The sequence below is a fragment of the Gymnoscopelus microlampas genome, assembly GCF_963454915.1.
Source record: "Gymnoscopelus microlampas genome assembly, chromosome: 1".
Classification (NCBI taxonomy): Eukaryota; Metazoa; Chordata; class Actinopteri; order Myctophiformes; family Myctophidae; genus Gymnoscopelus; species Gymnoscopelus microlampas.
The window spans coordinates 12,018,434-12,041,278 of NC_139962.1; the positions used below are offsets into that span (position 1 = coordinate 12,018,434).

The 22,845-nt window shown below is 41.5% G+C and overlaps 1 protein-coding gene across 1 annotated transcript; it reads left to right on the forward strand.

Annotated features, from left to right (window-relative positions):
* Positions 1 to 287: 287 nt before the first annotated feature.
* wdr59 (WD repeat domain 59) lies at positions 288 to 21,110 on the forward strand. The gene is made up of 26 exons (XM_084062963.1): positions 288 to 344; positions 867 to 916; positions 1,493 to 1,628; positions 1,942 to 2,027; positions 2,549 to 2,629; positions 2,768 to 2,805; positions 2,946 to 3,034; positions 3,358 to 3,474; positions 4,469 to 4,546; positions 4,677 to 4,833; positions 5,140 to 5,219; positions 5,332 to 5,458; positions 5,917 to 6,032; positions 6,906 to 7,070; positions 8,844 to 8,939; positions 9,203 to 9,307; positions 10,473 to 10,594; positions 11,803 to 11,956; positions 14,198 to 14,325; positions 15,390 to 15,471; positions 15,862 to 15,974; positions 16,714 to 16,864; positions 17,129 to 17,201; positions 18,407 to 18,527; positions 19,825 to 19,967; positions 20,697 to 21,110. Exons 1-26 carry the CDS (start codon positions 291 to 293, stop codon positions 20,930 to 20,932), a joined length of 2,898 nt encoding a protein of 965 aa, XP_083919089.1. The 5' UTR covers positions 288 to 290; the 3' UTR covers positions 20,933 to 21,110.
* The last annotated feature ends 1,735 nt before the right edge of the window (positions 21,111 to 22,845 follow it).

Genomic DNA, 22,845 nt, shown 5'->3' on the forward strand with positions numbered 1-22,845 from the left:
ATCTTTGCTTTTTTGCTTTTTTTGTCAATGTAATATATTTCACAGTTTATATATAAATAAAGAGAGCTTTGTACTTTACAGAGACAGGACAGAGTAGAGAAGGGAAAGTCAGGGTGGAGAGAGAGGGTGTAATCCTCTATGTGTGAATAACTGGTCCCAGTTTTTACAAGTCGCTTATAATAAGCGGACATGGCAACGTTAAACACTGACACTCCCACCAGCCAATCAGAGGAGAGACAAGTGGCCTGCATGGTCACGTGACGTTTTGTTGTTGTCATGAGGAGAGGAAGATGGCTGCCCGCTGGAGCAGTGAGAATGTGGTGGTTGAGTTTAGAGATGCACAGGTATTAATACAGACAATGACACCGTCTTAAAATGAATGCACGATGTGTTCCCGTTGCAGACAAAGTCCTGCTTCAGCTGGACAACGTTTTATTTTACTGCAGTGTGGACATTAGTTGAAGTTTTCTCTGAGTCTAGCAAAGCACCCCAGCATAAGACACTCCAAGAGTTACTTTAATTTGTATCAACATAATATTTCACTACCTGTAGTAGACGCGTTGCTAACATCATTAGATTGAATTATGTGCAGTCTCCTTTATTTATGGTTAGGGAAACACTTGTACCTGATTGATATCTTCGTTTTCAGTCATTCATCCCTGTAAACCAATGGTTCTCAAACTTTTGTGTTTCAAGGTCTCCCCCTCCATTTGTATACAGAGTTACAGACTTGTAAGGGTCAATTTAGACCCCTTTAAAGGAACCCCGAGAGTCCCTGGAATCCACTTTGAGAACCACTGCTGTAAAGTGTAAACCATGTCAGTACCATGCCAACCTAAATTGTTCCTATTTCATACTTTCCGCAGGCAACAGCTATGTCTGTGGATTGCTTGGGGCAACATGCTGTCCTGTCTGGGTATGTTGGCTTGAAATGTCTGTTTTCCTCTAAAGTCACTGTCACATTTTGTTCATATTCAGATTGTCTTGATTTCTAGAGTGTGTACAGCAAATCACTGTTGTCTTAGACTTTGGTTGTTGTTTAATTGTTACATTATCGCATTATACTGTGAAATGTATAATACAACTTTATCAAGATAAAGCATGTGTTATTTAGATACAACAAAATATGTTTGGCACAACAAACGTACTATCTTCTGTGATTCTTTTGTCAATTTTCTATAGAATTGAATGTGACTTTTTCAGTATACCATGTTTATTTATTGTAGTATGTTAAAAAAGTAGGCCATGTTTCATCATAAACACATCAAACTTTCAGTACTCCTCCTAGCAGCATAACATATTAACTGATCGCATTAGTAAACTAAATATCTATAGTTTACCATCAACTTATAGTACTTTACAATTGCACCATCAGCATCATCCCTGTAACCTTGAATGCAATCGGAATCACACCTGCAGTTGACCTTCATAGCAAACAAAGGAGCTATTTGAAAACATTTACATATCTGTCTGTGTGGTATTGTCATTGCAGGAGACGGTTTCTTTACATTGTAAATCTAGAGACCCCCTCTGAAGCCCCTCGTAAAATTGGACGTCAGAGCAAATGGGATGTGGGCACAGTGCAGTGGAATCCGCACAAATCCGAGTCCCACCTCTTTGCTGCTTCAGTAAGTCTCCGTCATATTTATATTTATTTAAGACAAAACATTTTTTAAAGCCGAACAAAAGTGAACTTTGAAGTGTTCCAAAATTCTTCTGCTTGAGATTCCCTTTTTCTTAACAACCAATGTTATGTTGGTCCGAAATTGTGCATGTGGGGTTCCTAGTAGCACCCTGATCTCAGATAGTGAAGTTGTTATAGTCAACCCCACTTGTCGATGTCATGTTATATGGCCAGGCATCCTAAGTTTGTCACCTAAAACTCAAAACCAAATCCATTCTTTTGCTTTATGAACGTTGCGGAGATGTCTTTATTTACAGAGCAACCAGCGTGTTGATCTTTATACCTGGAGGGATGGCGTCGGGGAGGCTCATACGTCCCTGCAGGGGCACACGCGAGTCATCAGGTAATAATGCTGTTACTGCAACTTAAACATGTTTCGCTAACACACAGAAACAGTGATAGTTTAACACCAAGAGATCCTCCTCAGAATGCAAAATACATGTCAAATTTCAGAAATGACATTTATCAAATAAAATGTCTGTTTTCTTTTAGAAATGCTAACGGTTTACTAGGACAACACACCACACGGTCAGAGTGCTGTAGAATACAAACAAATTGAGAACTTTCCAGACAGTGAGGCACTACACTGTTATCTCTGCATTCTATTTATGTGAATAATTACCATGAGTCGCTCTTGGATAAGGTGTGCTTAAATAAATTGTAATTGTAACTTTTATTTGCCACATGCCTACAATTCAGGTAGCAGTCAGTATACTGTACACCAAGCTTTACCTTAATAGTGGATGGACAACTTTGTTGTCTAATTTTAACATGTTTCATGTTAACATGAAATAAAGCTTTTCATTCATTAAAAAAAAAGATGCTGCATAATGCTGAATCAATCTAAACCCTGTCTGACCTCAGTGATCTCGACTGGTCGTGGTTTGAACCAGAGTTCCTGGTCACAAGTTCTGTGGACACTTATATCTACATCTGGGACACCAGGTAAGATCTATCAGAGAAATGAGGAGGACTTAGAAGATTGTAAAACACATTCTTTTCATAGTATCCTAATCTTTTTCACTGTATATTATTCATTCAATGTGGAAGGGGCTTTAAATCTGCCCATGTTTGATTTTCCAGAGACACACGGAAACCTACAGTAGCTCTGTCTGCAGTTGGTAAGAACACCGTATCAGCTTTGAGTTGTTCAGTGGCTACATGGTCTCCCCTGGTATTCATTCAAATCCTTCCATTTTGATATTTTCTTCTCCATCATCTCCCTTTTCTACAGTATATTGATATTTTGTTTTTTTTGCAGCCGGGGCATCACAAGTCAAATGGAACAAGAAGAATCAGTATCTCCTCGCCTCCAGCCATGATGGTGACGTACGAATCTGGGATAAAAGGGTGAGTGTCACACTGGCTTACGACAAGAAGAAAGTTTAAACTGGCCTATGACCAGCCAGGCTGATTTGGTAGTAGAGAGATAGTATACTCCTATATCCAATGTATCTTTTAATGTATATTAAAAGTTCTGAAACATGTATCACAGGGTAACTCTATTATTTGCACACAAAAAAACCTTAAAGACTGGAAGGGCTACAGATAAGAGCTACAGGAAGCTGAGGGTAGAGTGGAGGAAAGACTTGCAACACATGGCTGCATCCCAAATCGATGTTAGAACGTGGTTGGTACATATTTAACCTATGCTTTCTTTTTGGTAACAACAGAAACCCAACACAGCAGTAGAGTATGTAGCAGCCCACCTATCAAAGATCCATGGTCTAGACTGGCACCCAGACAGCGAATACATCCTGGCTACATCCAGTCAGGACAACTCTGTCAGGGTAAGACCAACATGATTCCTGGACTACAACACAGCATTATTCATACACACTTAGGGCTGCAAAAAATAATTGAAAGTAACTGAAAACTGGGATTTTAGGTTTCACAATTATGTAATTATGACACTTATAACAATAGCTTCCTCAACCCATACTCCAGCTGGTTCAGCTGGAAAACCGACCACATTGAATTCAGTCAGTTTTGTCCTCTGTGTGGTGCTGCAAGACAATGAAAAGAATTACAGTCTTTTAAAGTTACGATCAGCCCAAAGTATGTGTTCACTGCTGCATCAGAGTGCCACCTTGAGACTTTATTGCAGCTGTCAATAAACCACACTCTGCTGCCACATGTAAATGTTTAAAATGAGAAAATTCTACCGTTGCTTCTTCAAATCCAAAGTATAAAATGACTAGCAAACTGGTGCTGTGGGAACCAACACATGGGCACCGGTCAAGAGGACGCCCCACACTAACATATGTGGACACGCTCAAGAAGGATGCAGGAGCCCATAGCACCAATGAGCTGGCCAGATGTATGGAGAATCGGGATGACTGGAAGCAACGATGGAGGGCTCGTCTGAGGACGACCTAGAGAGAGCATGATTATAGCATTTATATGAATGATATAGTAATATTTTGCATTGCAACCTTAATTTAGCTATTTAACTTTGTATGCTGTAGGCTAATATGTAATTGTTTCAGCCTTTCAACAAGTGTTGCTGAATAAAAATAACACACTTTAAAGTAAATATGATATATTATGATATATTCATTTTGAGTAATCCGTTATATTATAATGACCATTTGTCACCATTATAAATCAAACACTTCTTGGTATGGAACCAAATGATATGTTTCTTTTTAAATTGATTTTGGCCAAAATGATACATATCTTTTTTAATTGATTTTGGGCAATTTATTAAGATTATAGAGTTAGAGTTTTTTTCTTTACCTTGCACTACATTTATTGAATGCTGTGTTAAACTTGTCTGTGTAGTTTTGGGACTATAGACAACCAAGGAAATACCTCAACATCTTGTCCTGTCAAGTGCCGGTGTGGAAGGCCAGATACACGGTAAATGTTCCCTTACGAATCTCCTAGTTGTTTATTATACAGTATACTGTCTGTAAAGACAGTACCTCTGCTTCAGTACATGGTTTTGTGTTTTATGTCTCTCTCTGCATAAAACCTTCACCTGTTACAGCCCTTCTCCAATGGTCTGGTGACAGTGATGGTTCCTCAGCTACGGAGAGAAAACAGCCTGCTGCTGTGGAGCAACTTGGACCTCAACAATCCTGTCCACGCCTTTGTCGGCCATGACGATGTGGTCCTGGAGTTCCGCTGGCGACCGCAGAAAGAAGGTCAAATGTCAAATCAGTCCCATCCAGTGTTAGAAAGATATAGAAGCAAAACGGCCCCCTGAAACCTAAAATTATCCTGAAATTAGATAATTATCTCCACCAGGCCGAATGTGGGGGCCCCTACCTCAAGTCCCGCTTGAGGTAGGTAGATCACACGATGGTGTTGCTGCCTGAAAACCAGTTATATTCAGCAAGCAACTCCATCGTGCAACAAGGATAACATAGGCTTTACACTCACTTTTCCTCTGACCATAACAGACATCTTATCAATGGGTTTCACTGCTTTTTCCATAAAACAAACTGCAGGCTCTAAGGACTACCAGTTAGTTACATGGTCCAGGGACCAGACGCTGAGAATATGGCGAGTGGATCCACAGCTACAGAAGGTAAGTCAAAAATATTTACCCTATCCATGAACTAGAAATGAATGAAACACACTCATATCCCTTTCCCAAGATGGCATGTTGATGTTGATGTTGATGTATGCACGTTGTCCAGCTCTGCTCTAACGACGTAGTTGAAGAGTTGGAGGGAATGTCTCTGACCATGGAGACGGAGAAGACAATGTCCTCCCAGGAACCGGAGCCCCAACACACGTCCAGCCTGTCAGTGGATGACCTGCAGGGTGAGACACACAATGACCACTCAGTTTATCACTGCTGTCAGGTGAAATGATGTACCTGCAAATTTGCCTTTTTATTCCCCTGTATTACAGAGGCATACAGTAGCTCTAATTGTTGACCATATTCACACAGCGGCCATTTTCTTCTTATGTCAACCATGCTGCCTGTCATCTCCTCACTTTCCACTACCCCTTCTTCAGGGACCTTGTGTAGGTCTGGAAAGTCAGGAAAATATCTTATCCTTTTCCAGCCCTGGAAAAGTATTGACGTTTGGGTGAAAATCTTGAAAAGGGCTGGAAGTTTTGTTCATAGTAAAACTCACATAAAAATGTTGACAATGTCTTATTCATGAAAATGTGTACAGTATAATTGTTGCATTTAGTGAAGTTATGCAATGGTAAAATTGTTCCTGAGTTGGCACCCGTGCTAACCCGTAGTGTTGTTTTGTTTCCTGTCTCAGACCAGGATGGGGTTCATTCAGCTATGAGTTCCAGTGGACGGCACGATGCCCCGGGCCAGACCCTGCAGCAGGAGTTCTCCCTGGTCAACCTGCAAATCAGGAACGTCAATGTAGAGGTGAGAAAAGGACTTCTCATGGTAAACAGGCTTGAGCTGTCTTGATTTAGCCGAGTAAGAGGGGGAACCCCATTGGCGTAGAAAGTATTAAAAATGTGGGTGGAACAACAGGGGTGGGGGGGCACGTCCGCACGGTCCATCTATTTATCTATCTGTCTGTCTGAAAATTATGGCCAAACTGGTATGTTTCATATTCAGAAATTTGCAAAAATGGATTTGAAAATATATTTTGGCCATGGTAAAACATTTTCACAATATATTTTCATTTTGGGCATTAAAAATGTATTTGGATATGTATATTTTGTATATTATATTTATATATGATATATTTTTAAACAGGTGGAATGTATTTTTACTGTATGAGTCCAGGGTTCAGTGTGTATACATGAGTGTCGCGCCTGTCACAGACATGTGCAGGGCAAGTTCTGTCAGGGAACTCAGTGCAGTTGTTGGTGGCCTACCATTGGACCGCGTCAGCTCCACGTACTCATCCACTCACACTCATTTCATTCTTAGGCCGCTCTATTTAAGCTCGAAGTTTACACTTCTCATTCTGCTTGCTTTTGCTGCACACACACTGTTGCTGCTGCTCTGCTGTTCATTGATGTTGCTAAACTTGCTGCTCACCCTCCACCACCCCATGCTACCACCTGTTATTTTGGATCCGCTGTTTATGTACGGGGGATTCGGAGTCCCTATGGTTGGGAGATGCGCTTTATCAGAGTACCTAAAAGCAGATCCCATTCATTGCCAAACCATAATAAATATGTTGCTCATTTTATATTCAATAAATATATCTTATCCTTCATGAGTTGTCTTTATCCATTTATGAGTTGTCCTGACAGAAATATATTTCTACATGTCTGACTTCAGATGGATGCTGTAAATAGGAGCTGTGTTGTGTCGGCCCACTTTGGAAGCCATCAGGTACGAATGGTGGTGAAGTTCCCTGCCCACTACCCCAACAATGCTGCTCCCACCTTCCAGTTTGTCTCTCCCACCACCATACCGCCTGCCATGAGGACAAAGATACAAAAGGTAAGCAAATGTACCGGTACATACCTAATTGCTGTAGGTTCCAAAACAGTTCATAATCAGGATCGCATCATATCACCTCCTCTCTCCTACTCCACATTTTGTAATTACATTTTTATTTTATTGGCTGACACAATGCAACTAATATGTTGTATTATACAGGTCTGTATAATCTGGAGGAAAACTAGTGTGAACTGTAAATAGTGACATGCATTTCCTTGGCATGGTTTAGCCCCACTCATCCAGCCATTGGTAGGCAAAGGAAATCTGTTTTCACACTGAGGGTAGTGGCTCCCAGAATGTTAAAACCTTCTGTCACAGGACAGTGTGTTCTCTGAATACTTTGATGAGAATGAAATTAGTGTGAAATAAAACAAACAATATGACGTTAAATTCAACAATGTAATGTTACTCTGACAACACTGAGCGGTGGAAAGACTACAAATAAAATGTGAACTGTATGTGGCTGCGGACTGCTTCTTTCATGTTCGAGCTGCGGTCTACAGCTAAATAACTGACAGTAAACATACTTCTCCCCCACTGTAGCTGGTTTTAAACAGGTATGTTTCCAGTATATGATAAGATACATTAAAGGAGCTACACCATGAATTTAAAAAATAATAATAATATTTGATATCATATTGTTTATGTCCCTCAAACGTTTTTCAAAAGGTTTGAGCCTAAATCAAGCCTCAGATATACTCATTCCAACTAACTTCTCTCTGGCTTATAAAGCACTTTCACCTGCAATACCACATTGTCCTGTTTGGCATGGGGCGCTATTGAGCCAGTTTGTATGCATACTATGTCCTGGTTCTGTGTGGAAAAAGTAAAAAAAAAAAAAAAAAAAAAAACTTTTTTTTTTTTTTTTGATTATTATTTTTTGGTTAGAACTGAAAAACGGGAGGAATTGTTCCCAGACGTGACGTAGGGTGGGGGAACAAATCTGACGGACTGTTTTCAGACCAATTTACATAAAAAACACAGATAGCCTATGAAAGCCTGCATGCTCGAAGTCGGGTATTTGTTGGAACAGAAGAGAGGTGGGGGAGACCAAAAACACACAAAAATGAAAAAAAAGTTAAAATTCATGGTGTAGACCCTTTAATCAGAGCTACATTCATTGTTAGGTTTAATTATGAGAGTTTATAGAAAAATTGGAGAAAATGAGTTGTGGAATATTTACACAATATTTAATCCATAAATATGGTGATAACAAATTTATATCACCCTACTACACCAGTGTTTTATCAAATGGGTGTATGTGTGTGCCCCCCTGGGGTACGCAGAGGTATTATGGGGGTACTGTATGTGAGAGAAAGTGGAAAATGTAAGTTATGTTCCATTATAAAACATTAGAAAAATAATAAAATCTGCACACCAGTGTGATGCTTAGTATGATGAGGAAGAGCCTCCCAGCCCGAAATGTTACCGTGAATAAACATTTCCACAATGGGAGCATCTTACTGGTGTGTGGATTTGTTAAATTTTTTATCCAACCAGCACCCAGCCCAGCAGGGATATGGGATGTGCGTGTCCTTTGTCATTGTTTTGATGGCTTTTTAATGATAAAACATTGACAACATTTGTGTGATGGTAGAGTGGAGAATTGAAGTAATTTTTAATTGTTTTGTTTTATGCATCCTAATTTCATTTTATAATTGTGTTTCCTTCGCTTGATGTTCTGTGTAAAGCACATCGAATTGACTTGTTGAAATGTGCAATACAAATAAAACTGCCTTGCCTTGCCTTACCTGGCGTGATTCTTTTTTGCAGATCCTGACAGACATGTCACTTCAGAAGGTGAAAAGGAACCAGAACTGTTTGGAGCCATGTGTGAGGCAGCTGGTGTCCTGCCTGGAGTCTGACATGGTGGGACTCTGATACAAACACAATTACACACACACAATTACACACACAATTACACACACACACACACACACACACACACACACACACACACACACACACACACACACACACACACACACACACACACACACACTCTATAATACAAGAAACACGTACACACCACAAGAAATCTACACACCACACCGCAAAAAAGGATTGAGTTGTATCCTCCCCTATAGTCCTTAACTGTTACGTTTGTTTCTCTCTTTCACAATTCCCCTCAGACACAGGAAGACGGGCCTGCGGTGAGTCCCTTCGTCCTGTCCAACCCTGTATCATCAGCCCTGCCAACGTTCCCCCGTGTCACCAACACTTACGGCTCCTACCAGGTACAATGGACCTCCATGTTGCTGCTGTGTGTGTGTGTGTGCGTGTGTGTGTGTGTGTGTGTGAGTGGATCTTTATTTAAACTACTAGTGCAGTGCCCGTACCAGGCGACAAGGAATCCGCTGGATTTGAAGCCCACTTCCTGAATCTCTTAGGGGTGCAGTTCCCATTAATGGCCCATGAAACAGCACATATCGCTATTCACCTCCTGAAGAATTTACTCTCAATACAAGTGAACAAGGTTTTGGCCGGATTTTGCTCTTGATTTTATTACCGTAGTAAACATTTTCATAAACACTTCATGTTTTCAATCGCTAGTTTAAAGTCGCTTTGTAAAATGTAATGATAAAGCAGGGTATGCTTCTAGGGCTTCTACTGGTTCTACAGAGTGAAGACCCGCCCTCGCTGCGGTTTCAGCCAATAGCAGTCGTTCCCAGTTTCTTTTCGGGACTGGAAGTTCAAAGATGGCTTCAAAACGGGTCTGTAGAAACCAATGGGTCTCCCTTCGTCCATGTTTTTTACAGTCTATGGCCCGTACCCACAGGCTGGTTCGGAGCTGGCAGGTTCTGGAGAACCGATCTAATAGACTTCACACTCGTCACTGCACCTTTTTGGGCCATTAGTAATACACCCGCCAAGTGTGAAGTCGATCAGATTGAATGGTTCAGGATGCGACGGACAGACAGACATTTATTTATTTATTTTGTGCTAATTTCTCTTTGTGTGCAATGCATTAAATGAACAGAACAATCAGTGGCAAGGCAATTTGATTTGTATAGCACATTTCAACAACAAGGCAATTCAATGTGCTGTACACAAGGCAGAAGAGACGCTACCTTAAAAGGCTTATGAGCAACGCTCCCCCTTTCCTCAACAAGATGTCCTTGAGCAAGGCACTTAACTCGGGAGGAGCTGCTCAGTGGTCAACAGTAGAAGTACTGGGTGGTGTACTTCAATGATGCCCCCCCCCCGCCAGCTGTGAACTGTATGAATGAGAAAACAAGCATCAGTATTGAAGTCAACTTTCCTTGAATACAGGTCAAATAAACAGGCCATGTAACAGAATCAACTGAATTGTCCTTCTTTTAACATCACAATAACCCAACCTCCACGTGTCCAAGTTAGCCTTTATTATCCAAGTCCATGTTTGGTTATTTTTCCCACCAGGATGCCAACATTCCCTTTCCCCGGACATCAGGGGCCCGCTTCTGTGGTACCGGCTGCCTGGTGTACTTCACAAGGCCCATCACCATGCACCGTTCTGTCCCTACCACAGAGCCCACACCCAGGTGAAAACGACATGTTTTTTAAAAGACAGTGTTCTGGCATGTTAACCCCTTGACTATAGTATAAATCATAGATTACTTGAAAGTACTGCAGACCATTTCCCCAAACATACGGGTGGGTTTTTTGAGAAAGCCATTGGTTTCCGTTCATTTCAGTAGAGTATAAAAATCCAGTTACAGAGACTTGATATACTGTAGGTAATCCAACATGTTTGGACATAAAAACAGTTGATTGGGGACGGCGTGTCTATTTGGGGACAGAATTGGTGTCCGAAATTTAATTGAAAGTCAAGCTGAAATGTATTGTTGCGACCTTAATATCATGATATCATGATTGTAATGGATGAAATTGGTTCGGACCTGCTGTAATTACCAAGCCCCCAGAACCGCGGTAGAACAGTGAAGCTGCCGTCGCCTGGTGGTCAAATCTGGGATTGCAATACTTCCGCATTTAAAACGCCACTGCGCATGCTTCTACCGTTTGAAACCCTAGTGCTCCTGCTCTGTGCTCAAAGTCTTCCGCATTTGGGCAGCAAAATTTGGTGCTCAAATCAAGAAAAATAAGGAAGTAGAGCGTTCTTCAGGGTGCGTCAAACGCTGGTGAGCAACTTTCATTTAGATGAATAGCTTGGGGCGGGGCAGTCCGTCCTCTAGATATATTACAACTCTATGGTAATTAGTAATTACGCATTACGTTTACTAATATGTTTTCAATTGTTTTGGCATCTATCGTTAATTATATCCATTATAGCCTCGATCTCCAGGCTTTTTTTTTTGTTTTGCTAAAAAATAAAAGCCTGGACCAGCGAGTCGATGTTCCGGGTATAGGAAGTGGGAGTCATCCTCAACCAACCAGAGTGCAGTGGGCGTCGATCCAAATGTTATGCGGAGCGGGGCAGGGGTGACGGACAGATCGGTGAACCAATGGGATCCGCATTCTCTCTCCGGAGATGTTAAACCTGCCCCTCTATGCCAGATATCAGACACGCTAGGGCAGTCTATATCCATTATGACCATGTGCCCTAATAGTGTGAAAGACATCTGTTTCATAAAGTTAGGTTAGATCAGTTAGGGTTGGGTTAAGGAGATATGGATTGAATGTCAGTCCCCAGAAGTTTGCAAAAACCAGTGTGCTGCTTTGTGTGTGCGTGCGTGCATGCATGTGTGCGTGTGTGTGTGCGTGCGTGTATGTGTGTTTTCGTGTGGACCAGGTCCCTGTCTGCCCTGTCTGCCTACCACAGTGGTGTACTGACTCCTATGAAGATGCGAACAGAGTCTCAGACCACCCTCAGGCTGTACAGCGGCAGCCCCACCCGTTCTGACAAGGACACAGTCTCCATCTCCTCCTTTTACTACAAGGAACGGGTGAGAAACATGCACGGACACACACACACACACACACACACACACACACACACACACACACACACACACACACACACACACACACACACACACACACCTGAAGGTCTCCTCATTCATTAGAAGGGCAATATCAGTCACCAGAGGTATTTCTACACAAAGTAAGTGAAGAGGGTGATTTCTACATCGTGTGGACGAATGGTCCATACCGCCATCATTAATGCAATTGCATTTGTTGATATTTTCTCCAAAGTAATTGAAAATGTTGCCGAATCTAACCGAATAACTGAGCTAATGTATGCTAAAGATCATTGCATGGTTAATAAGTTGTTGGTTAATGGATGTTTGAATTTGGTTTGTAAATCAATCCATTCTCCAGGACTTTTCAAATCAATTAGCACTTTCAAATGTATTAAAACCCGATGATAAGAAAACTTGAACAAAAATAATGGCACAATAAAGTTCACTGTGTATGATTATCTATCCCAAGCAGTACCATAGTGAAATGAATGGAATGCAATGGCATCCTCAAAAATCGAACAAACCACAGTATGCTTTGGAAAATTGCCGACAGTAATGTCAAGTATACGGTCAGTCATAAGCCCCTTTCCCACATGGAATCCATAATACGGCTGTATTAAAAAATATTCAGCCACGGCTGTGGATAGTCATTCACATATTGGCCTCCTTTACGGAGAAGTTCCGTATACTGTCTGTATTCCCACATTAGATCACTGTTAGGGATACAGTGCATAATGCTCACATGAGAGTTGTCTAAAGCCCACAATTCTGGAGACGATAAAATCTGTATTTGGGATGAACAGCAATCCTCCCCCGGACGCAGTCGGGCCAAGAGGATTTTCTTTTTTCTTTCCCACTTGAAAACTGTTAACTGAGTCAGTTGTCACCGGCAAACAGTCTTCTTGTCTGTAAAACCAGGAAATGCTACAGTAGCTTGGGAAAGTTGCACGTAATTTACTGTGTATGGAAATTGACACTGTCTCCTGTTCCCACAATGTTACACCAATATGTAACATTGCCAGTGGATTTATTGCTTTCAGTTCAAGTGGGAAAGGGGCTATAGTCAATGGGATAAACATGCCATACTACCAGTACAGGCCTTTAAGACAGGAAACATGAGGAAATGATTCAGTGACTTCTTCTGCCTGTTAGTTCTGTTGATGCCATTGTTTTTGTGTTCACAGAGCTGTTTGCGTGTATAAATTCCCCATCTTGGTGTCTTAGCTGTCTTCCTGATTAGGTCTTCTTTTTGTCTTGTTTGTTGTTTGTTGTTTTGTGGTAACCGTCCACCCAATCACTTGTCTTGTTCCCTGCGCCGCTGTTGGCCACCTCCTCCTCCTTGTCTTGTTCCCTACGCCGCTGTTGGTCACCTCCTCCTTCCCATCTCTCCTCCTCCAATCAGAAGCCACTAATGTCTGCCTCTCGCCGCTGGTCTTTGCAGACCATTCATGACTTCCCGCAGTTCCCGGTACTGATCTCTCTGTCTTTCTCTCTCTCTCTCTCTGACTCTCTCTGACTCTCTCTCTCTCTGACTCTCTGACTCTCTCTCTCTCTCTCTCTCTCTGACTCTCTGACTCTCTCTCTCTCTCTCTCTCTCTCTCTCTCTCTCTCTCTCTCTCTCTCTCTCTCTCTCTCTCTCTCTCTCTCTCTCTCTCTCTCTCTCTCTCTCTCTCTCTCTCTCTCTCTCTCTCTCTCTCTCTCTCTCTCTCTCTCTCTCTCTCTCTCTCTCTCTCTCTCTCTCTCTCTCTCTCTCTCTCTCTCTCTCTCTCTCTCTCTCTCTCTCTCTCTCTCTCTCCACATCTCTCCCATCCAACCTTTCTTCTCCTTGTCTCATCTGGGTAGTCCAGTGTCTTTTTGGAACCCACATTCACTCCTGCCTGCATGTAATTGCACTGCAGTAACGCCAAGGCACGCTGTCACCTGAACCATCGGATACCTTTCCCTTTTTCTTCTTGTCTTCTGCGAACCACTTTTAACAGTTATAACTAACTATCATGCAAAAACATAAAGGGGAGGTTTTGGGCTTGTAAGCGCAGTTGGACGTTCAATTTCACCTCTGTCTTTTGTTTTCATAAACTGTTTTATTTGACCTTCGTCGGGTCTGCAGGCAAGACGCTGGTTAATTCATGCACAGGCAACAATTTGTCATCCAGACCACATTTAATTATGTGGTGCTACGTCCCTTCGGGTCCCCCCATCTCTGCCCTCCTCTCTGTCCACCAGAAATCACGGCGGTATAAGACTAAGGGGACGGACTACGGCAACAGGCCCATCAAGCTGGCTGGGAAAGTCATCATCCAGGAGATTTCATGTCTACTGCCTGTTCACAAAGCACTGGGAGAGAGCTATATGTGAGTGGTGGCCTCATAAAACACTTTAAAAAGTACTTTTGAATACATATTGATAATCTCTGATCAAGTTGGGATGCTAAAGGCAACGGCGAATGCCTGGTCATAATTCCTTCACATAGCACATACCCAGAGTCTCATTTATTGACAAACATTTCCCAATGGTGTGGAAGGTGTTGCTGGCCTATATGCTGCCATTCTGTGAACTGTGTTCCACTCTCAGTTCCTTTGCACCGCGATAAACTCAAAAATCTCGTTAGCTGGGAATTCTACCAAACCATCCACAGCAACTTTGTTTGGCGGCCAAGTTCCTTCTGCAGTGAGGTCGCTCACGGAGACAAGTTCAGCACTGGTCAGAAGCCAAATATTCTCTAGGGATAATATGGCAGCTCAACCTTTTATCACTCCCTTCACCCAGCCTTTTTTTGGCTGGGTATGTGAAGTTCAATGTATCAATATGAATGGTGATTATATTGTATAAAAAAAGCTTTTCATTGTACACAAGTTGAAGAAAGCCATAGAGTCCAACCCAGCGGTGCCTAGAAAGCGGACTTTAAACAGATGATGATGATGATGATGACAAACAATGTATTTTGACATGCAATTTTACTACCACTTTTTTATTTTTCATAGTTTTTGTTTTATTTGTGCTTGCAGGTATTAGCCAAACCTTTCTCTGAAGTTAAGTGACATGCCAGAGCAGGATAAAATAGATCATGTAAATAGGTCGTGTAAGGCCCTATGTACTGAAAGCGTCACTTCTGTTTGTGTTCACATCATCTATTTAATTTTTAAAAGGATTTGTGTTTCCAGAATGGTCAAACAAGTGAAAACGAATATTCCGGTACATGCACCGGAATGTTTGTTACGTAGAAAGTTTGAAATAAAAATAGCTTATCATTTTATAATATAAAAAGTAATGAGACAAGCTTTGACACGCCTGCTTGACGACTCCACTGTGGCTACAGCCGTTGCAAATAATGACACTCCCTGGGTTTGATGACACGTACATCTGACGCTTTTAGTGTGTCAGGGTCTTAATGCTCATTTTATGTCTTCATTTTCAGTCTGAATGTCAACGACATCCAAGAGACGTGTCAAAAGAACGCAGCAGCATCTCTCACCGTGGGCCGCAGGGACGTGGCCAAGGTCTGACACACCACTACATTTCAGTTGTACACAGACAAATCCTCAGTTTTAGTTTCAATTCAGTTGAACGAGTGTACACACTCACAGAGTTACAAATGGATAAATTAACATTTAAGCATTGTATTGTTTATTGTTTCTGCACTACAGAGTGAAATCTGGCTAAGTGTTAATTTAACTTTGGAAGTGTATAAATGAACACTCAGGTATTGAGTTGAATTAAGTTATTATTACTTATTGCTATTATCTGACCCAAACTATTTAATACTCATCAAACTAATATGCATGTATATACATTATGTACATGTCTGCATGTTGTGTTCATAGATGGGTGCCTTTCTCTTTTAGTTATGTTTTGTGTATGTGCATGTATCTGGGTATGTTTGTGTGTAGGTTTGGGCCCTGGCAGCTGCAGCTACCAGTCTAGACCTGAGTCCAGACTCGGACCCGGACACAGACACTCCCTGGGCCCGACATCCCTTTGGTCGCTCCCTACTTGAGACTCTGTGAGTAGCAGCCCGTTCAGCTTTTTTTCCGTCACGTTTGTAAAAGCTTTCATTAATACATGAACAATACTTAAACAGCATAAAGCCCAGCATAAACAGAAGCCTTCAGTGCCATGAACAATCCCCAGAAATATCATAAGATCATATCATCAAGCAAACTTATTCTATCACTTGTACAAAAACATACTGCACAACGAAATGCTAGTGTGTTGCATAAGACCAGATATAATATTCTTTTCTCATCTGACACTCGACTCATCCGCCTTAGCCGACATAGGACTGAATGTTATAGTGTATGCCTTTTATTTCCCCTTCCTAGCTCCCTCTATAAATAAAATATAAAAGGCAGTGGAGGATGAGTCATTCTCCATGTAAAGTAAATAAAAACATTACTCAACAGGGGAAAAATGGTCAAAACCTGACCACCCTTTCTCTCTTACACTGACATGTACTGATGTTTTTATTCAAGGGTTTTTGATTATCGCTTGGACCCAATGTTTTATACAATTGTGTCAATACAGTAACTAACTAACTACTGTACATATACAGTAACTCACTGTCTTAGACTCCTCTTTATTTATTCATGTCTCTTTTTACATCTCACAGTTTTAATTTCCTTCTTGTCCCCCTCTCATCTCTCTCTCTCTCTCTCTCTCTCTCTCTCTCTCTCTCTCTCTCTCTCTCTCTCTCTCTCTCTCTCTCTCTCTCTCCCCCCCCCCCCCCCCTCTCTCTCTAACAGTTTGGACCACTACAGCCAAATGAGTGATGTACAGACCCTGGCCATGTTGTGTTGTGTATTCAAGGCCCAAGGCTCTCCTCAGGACTACTACTCCCTCTATGGACACCACCCCCCACGGCCTTCAGCGCTTCCTTCTTATCACACGCGCTACGTACGTCTTACTTACTTACTCATATATCCCCTCTTTGACTTGTTGACCACGTTCGACATGGTGTCCCTACTTTGGGCATCATAATAGACAAAAATGATCTACAGTACAAGCTCACACCCGTTTGACAAAAAATAGGACTCAAGTGGTTAATAAAAGTGAGCCCCCAGGGGCCCACAGAATTATTATTTTGACTTACTAATCATGACAGAGTTAATTCATCGAGGATGTGATTGACGTTAAGTATCTTGTTCTCGTTTCTTTCAGCCCAGCCTCACTTCCAGTTCTGTGACCTCGGGTTCCAGTTCTATTACCTCAGACACAACAACCTGGAATGTCGGTAAGATAGCACCATCCCACACTGAAAGAAAATAATTTGACATGGAGCCCAATGTACGTACCTGTATGTATGGCTCCGGCTGATATGCCAGCCCTCCGTTAGATATGAGGGCTTGTAGGTCGGCTATTTTTGCTGGATGTTTGCTCCAGAATGGGGACACTAAGGTTCATGTGGTTAATAGATTAACATCACAGTCAGTAAGGAAAACTCCCCGGCGAAGGAAATGGTATAGTCCCGCTGGGAATGCCTGACAGTGTGGTGAGTTGACTAAGAACAACGAAGGTCTGTTGCTGGCGTGCTTTACCTTTGTTGGTACACAGCATTCAGTATGCAGCTACTCGGTCGAAGGTCGCTGTTTTCCACTCTGTGTTTTGGATCCTTCACGACCAGATAAACTCCAGTGTCTCCTCAATGGTGAATTCTTCCCCGTTTGGTTTCCCATGTGGGAGACCAGGGTTTGAATCCCAGGTGTTACAGCTCCAATTACCATTCTCCGTCGGGAGAGGACATCACTTTGTAGAATTGTAGCTTTAATCTAGTTTTGTTAATCCTGTCCTTCTTGGTTTATACTTTGTAAAGCATTTAGTATCTGAAAGGCAGAGAGAGCCTGAAAAAAAAAAGATATACATCTGTATCACAGATTATCCTGCTGCTGCTGCTACTACTGCTACTATATGTATTTATGACATACCCAGCCTTTATTCACCCTGGGAAGGGGTGTGATAAAAGGACAGATATAATAAGGTTCTCTAGGTGTTTGACCAATCAGCACAGCTAAAGTGACACGGCTCGCTGAATCAGAATCAGAATCATCTTTATTGTCACATCACAGTTTTACAGGTGTAAAGAAGTGGTAAAAAAAACAAAGTGGCAGCAGGTACAGTGTTCTTAAGGCTCTGTTCAATAGACCAGTTTGTGCAACATATTTCAGTTGAATGCACACGGGCTGTGCAACAAAATGGACAACCTCCCTGCTTAACTGAGTGCCAGAATTATTTCTGGCTATGTTGTCCCAGTGCCAGTAAAAAAAGTGCTTAGGAAGCGAGATACAGCCTTTTTCAGTTATAAGTTAAACAAGGAGTGGATGGAGCTGCAAATCTTCAGATAATGATATCTTGGGTTCTGAACATTTTCCAAAAAAAATAATGTTTTTTACTATTTTTTCACACTTCCTGTCAGATAACTGAAAAGTGTTTTCTCAACAGGTCGAGACTCGGATCACGTGCCCCCCTGGGGAGAATCCTCTCCCGACGACTATCGCTTTGCCAACCAAATGTACGCAGATCCAAGAGAACGAGAGCGGGAACAACATGACATGAACAAGAGGTGACATTGAAAGTCTGCTATACACAGTAAACACCCAAGTGTCATTTAATTCATAGAGTGTAAAAAGTGACCCTTATAGTATATTTTAGTGTTAAATGAAGACTCAAGATTTAGCTGTGTAGAGACAATATGTTGAAATAGCATACCGGACAATGCGTTCAGTGACTACTGTAGTAGTAACTAAATTAGATGTAACATTTTGCATATCTTAGTTGCAATATATCCATCCAATATCCCTGTACTTTAGGACAGGACCAAACACAGCGAGCGGACTGTAGGTTCTATTGAGATTTTACATTTTAGGCACATAGGTGACAGCTCTGGGTTCATTTTATGTCTATGGTTGGGACTTGGGAGAGGTGTGCAATTGATTTTAAACTGCTACAGTCTAGTACAATTGCGCACTGAAACCTTCTTTGCATGGTCCCATATGACATCTCATTCATCCTCATCAATGTTTGCACCTAGTTCATTTTGCCATGTCTTTGTGACATTCTGTACATTCAACACATGAGGCTGGCACATTGTAGAAACTGGTCATGGATTTGTAGGTTGGACCTAGATGGAGAAACTGCGCTGCCTCTGATGCTCTAACATTAATACCAAGAGTAGTTTTTCTAGTTATGAAGTCTCACATTTGAAGGCATCTAAAAGAATGATCTCTTTTGATAGAAGTTGTAAATGATAAAAGGGATGAACCCTCATATATATCACCATGCATTTTATTCACTGAGACGACCAAATTCTATACCCATTATTATCCATCATGCCAGGGGGATGCTAGGCAGTCAGTACAGAGGTTAGGTTAGACTTCCGCTCAATTTCCGTGAAATGAACCACACCTTTAGTATTATAAATTATGGGGTTGTTATTAAAGAGACTCCTAGCAGATTTCATATTCTTACAAGATGTACAGTATCACTTAGATGGCACAGTTGTATTAATGCGTTAATATTGCAAGCAATGAGCTCTGTATACAGTATAAAAGATAATAGCACTGTGGCTTGCACTGGCAAATATTCAGGAAACGCATTGAAATAACTAACCAGACAGCAACATTATGCACGCAATACATATTCAAATGATATATCAGATAAGATAAATTAGATCATCTGTTCCTGCTTAGGGGGATGAGAATGTGTCCATCTCAAAGTCAGACATATAGCCAAATTTCAAATTTGTTGGTTCACTTGACATTTCACTAATGACAGACCTGAAACCTGTTCTGTAAGTACTGTTTTATTATGCCACATAGACTCTTGTCCGTTATCATTTTGTTTTGTTTTGTTGACAACAGGCTGTTGGACCCTGCGAACACATTACAGTTTGATGACTTTAAGAAGTGCTATGGAGAGATTCTCCACCGTTGGGGACTCAAGGACAAACGGGCAGACGTGCTCAAGTTCGCCTCCTGCCCTCCTGAACCCCACAAGGGCGTCGGTAAGTTCATAGAGATTCTCATAGAAATTGTACTTTATTACCTGGTTTTACCATCATTGTACCTTGTATCATTGTTTCTCAATTTTCACATCAATGGCCCCCAAATTGGTATGTATTTGAAAGCGAACGCCCCCTATGCCATGAATCCCCATAGGACCCCATGGACCCCCATAAGAGAAGATATGTGTTGAAACTTGAAACAAATAGCAGATCTACAAGTTGCATAGTGACTCGTTGTGAGCTTGTAGATCGGCTATTTTATGGGGTGTATAAAATGGGGTTAAAGACAAGTGGTTAAACTGATTTGAATGCTATATGAACACATTTTACTGGGGAACTTCCTCAATAAACCCACTTTGAGAACCACTGGTCTAAATTAATCACACTGTAGAGATAATGAAATAATCTGAACAGATTTGACAGACTAATCGTTTTTGAAAACAATCGTCAGTTACAGCGACGCGTTGTGAGCTTGTAGATCTGCTATTTTCACTTGACTTGTCTTAGTTCTACAGGATCTCTTCTCCACTAGTCCCTCACTATCATTTTAGTCTAGTTTTTATTTGTTGACGGCAAGTTTTGTCTTAGTTTTAGTCATCATAGCTTAGTTTTTATTTCGTTTTTATTTAGTTTTCGTCAGTGAAAAAAGGTAGTCGACGAACATTTTTCGTCATAGTTTTAGTCAACACTGCCATTGACCAGTTTGTGTCATTTGTCTCACATTGTCAGAGTTTGGGCTGTACTGCTGTCACTGTCGCAGCCAGGCACGGGGGACCCAGTGTGCCGTGTGCAAGCGTCTGACCTTCCAGTGCGCCATCTGCCACGTGGCCGTGCGCGGCTCCTCCAACTTCTGCCTGAGCTGTGGCCACGGCGGCCACACCAGCCACATGATGGAGTGGTTCCGCTGTCAGGACGAATGTCCTGCAGGCTGCGGCTGCCGATGTCTTCACCAGAGCACGTTCTGATGCCACACCCATGTGCCACACGCCCTTTTTGTTTTGATATTGTGCAAATAAAGGAATGGAGTTGTTGTTGTGTAAAATGACAGAGAAGTGATTTGTTAGAATTACAGTTGTGCTCTGAGATGGATGTAAGAATTTAAGCTTCAAGAGTTTATTCTGCATACCAGCAGTCAAATGCACTTTCACTCTGTTCATCAAAGATGGATGGACAGAGTCTAAAGCAGTGGTTCTCAAACTTTTTCATGTCAAGGACCCCCAAATTGACACTTATTAGCCCACGGACCCCCATTTGAAAAGATAAGCCAGGGACCCCCAATAAGAGAAGATTTTTACGGCTCTAGCAGTGATTCTCAACCATTTTCATTCCAAGGACCCCCAGTTTGACATGCATTAGGCTACGGTCCCCCATTTAATGGCATTTGTATCTCTGGGACCCCAATTCATATTGTAAAATCTATGTTAATTTAACTCTGAGAGAGTACAAATGGAACCATTTGGTTCCATTTGTACACTCTCTGGTGACCTGGGGACCCCCTGGAACCCCCTCAAGGACCACTTTGAGAACCAAGGGTCTAAAGCAGCATACACACACGCACACACACACACACACACACACACACACACACGTAATTGATCCGTGAGCATGCATGCACACACTCCAAAGAGCAGAAGGATACCCTTCCGTCAAGGTGGGGGATTTGATTGCACTCTAGTGTAAGCATGCGTGGTGAAGAGCTGAACGTTTCAGTGCTGAAGTCTCTACATGGCCTCTGAAGGAAGGACCACGTACATGCAAGTACCTTGCAGCTTTTAATGCAAGATAATTCACTTTTACGACATGCATACGTTCTTAATTACAGGGCAATATTTTTGAATGTGAGACCACCACTTGTTGACATACTGTATATATTCAAAAATAAAATACAAAATATTTCAATTTGTGTTCCCTTTAGATGACTCTTAAAAAAGGTTAACAGTGCAAAAAGCATTGCAAAAAGCATTGCATCTAATTAAGCCTGCATGTTGTCATGAAACATATTCTTCAACAATAATAAGCTTTTTTTTATTGATGAATTGATATACTGTATTAAGAAGGTCAAAATTTCCTTTTGGTCTCTCATATAACTCTTCCTCAGTTTTCCTGCTGTCTGTGTCCCCAATGACATCTCGCTCTCTGCTTTTCCCCCTTGAAAGCATCGCCAACAGGTGCAATTTATTATCCCTTCCGGCATACAATGTTTTAATGGCAGACCACTCATACAGAATGACTTTCAAATGAGAATAGCCATAATCATAGTATTATTTAGTAGAACTGTCTTTTTATAGTATGCTACTTTGTTTGAATTGTTTATTTCAAACCTGCATTTGTGTTTTGATAGTTTTATCCTCCAAATGAATATCCAAAATCCCTCATGTTAAATATCATTATGTATGAATAATTAAATATTCCATTACCAGCACAGCAGCATAAAGTTAAGCAGAAACACATGGCCACAGACGACTGGGACCATATTAACGACCATCTGGGACCCAAATACTGGCTGAAATTAGGTTAAGTAGCCTACAAGGATTTTCCAATCTAGTCTGGTGGAAAAAGTCTTAATTTATTTTTTTGGCAAAAAAAGAGTCATATGATATAGTTGACAAATATTTTTTTTCCAGCAAAATGTTTCAGCAGGACACTGTCTACTTTTTTATATATTGTTTACCGAAGCATGATTCACCCTTTAGGCCTATATGGCCACAATCCCACATTGAATGTTTTTACATCAGCAGATTCAACTTCAGGTCATCTTGTCTCTCCTTGATCGATAAGTCCTTTCTCATAGTCAGGGACAGGGTTGGGCCTCCTCCAGCTCTCGCTGTGCCAGGACCACGCAGACCTCGTAAACCCTGAAGGAGGCGAAGGCTGCAGC

Excerpts from the sequence above, each read along its gene's own strand:
- wdr59 (XM_084062963.1), top strand. The coding sequence starts at position 291 with ATGGCTGCCCGCTGGAGCAGTGAGAATGTGGTGGTTGAGTTTAGAGAT. Across the intron at positions 11,957-14,197 it reads CCTTTTACTACAAGGAACGG|AAATCACGGCGGTATAAGAC; the intron begins GTGAGAAACATG and ends TCTGTCCACCAG. Across the intron at positions 15,472-15,861 it reads GCCGCAGGGACGTGGCCAAG|GTTTGGGCCCTGGCAGCTGC; the intron begins GTCTGACACACC and ends GTTTGTGTGTAG.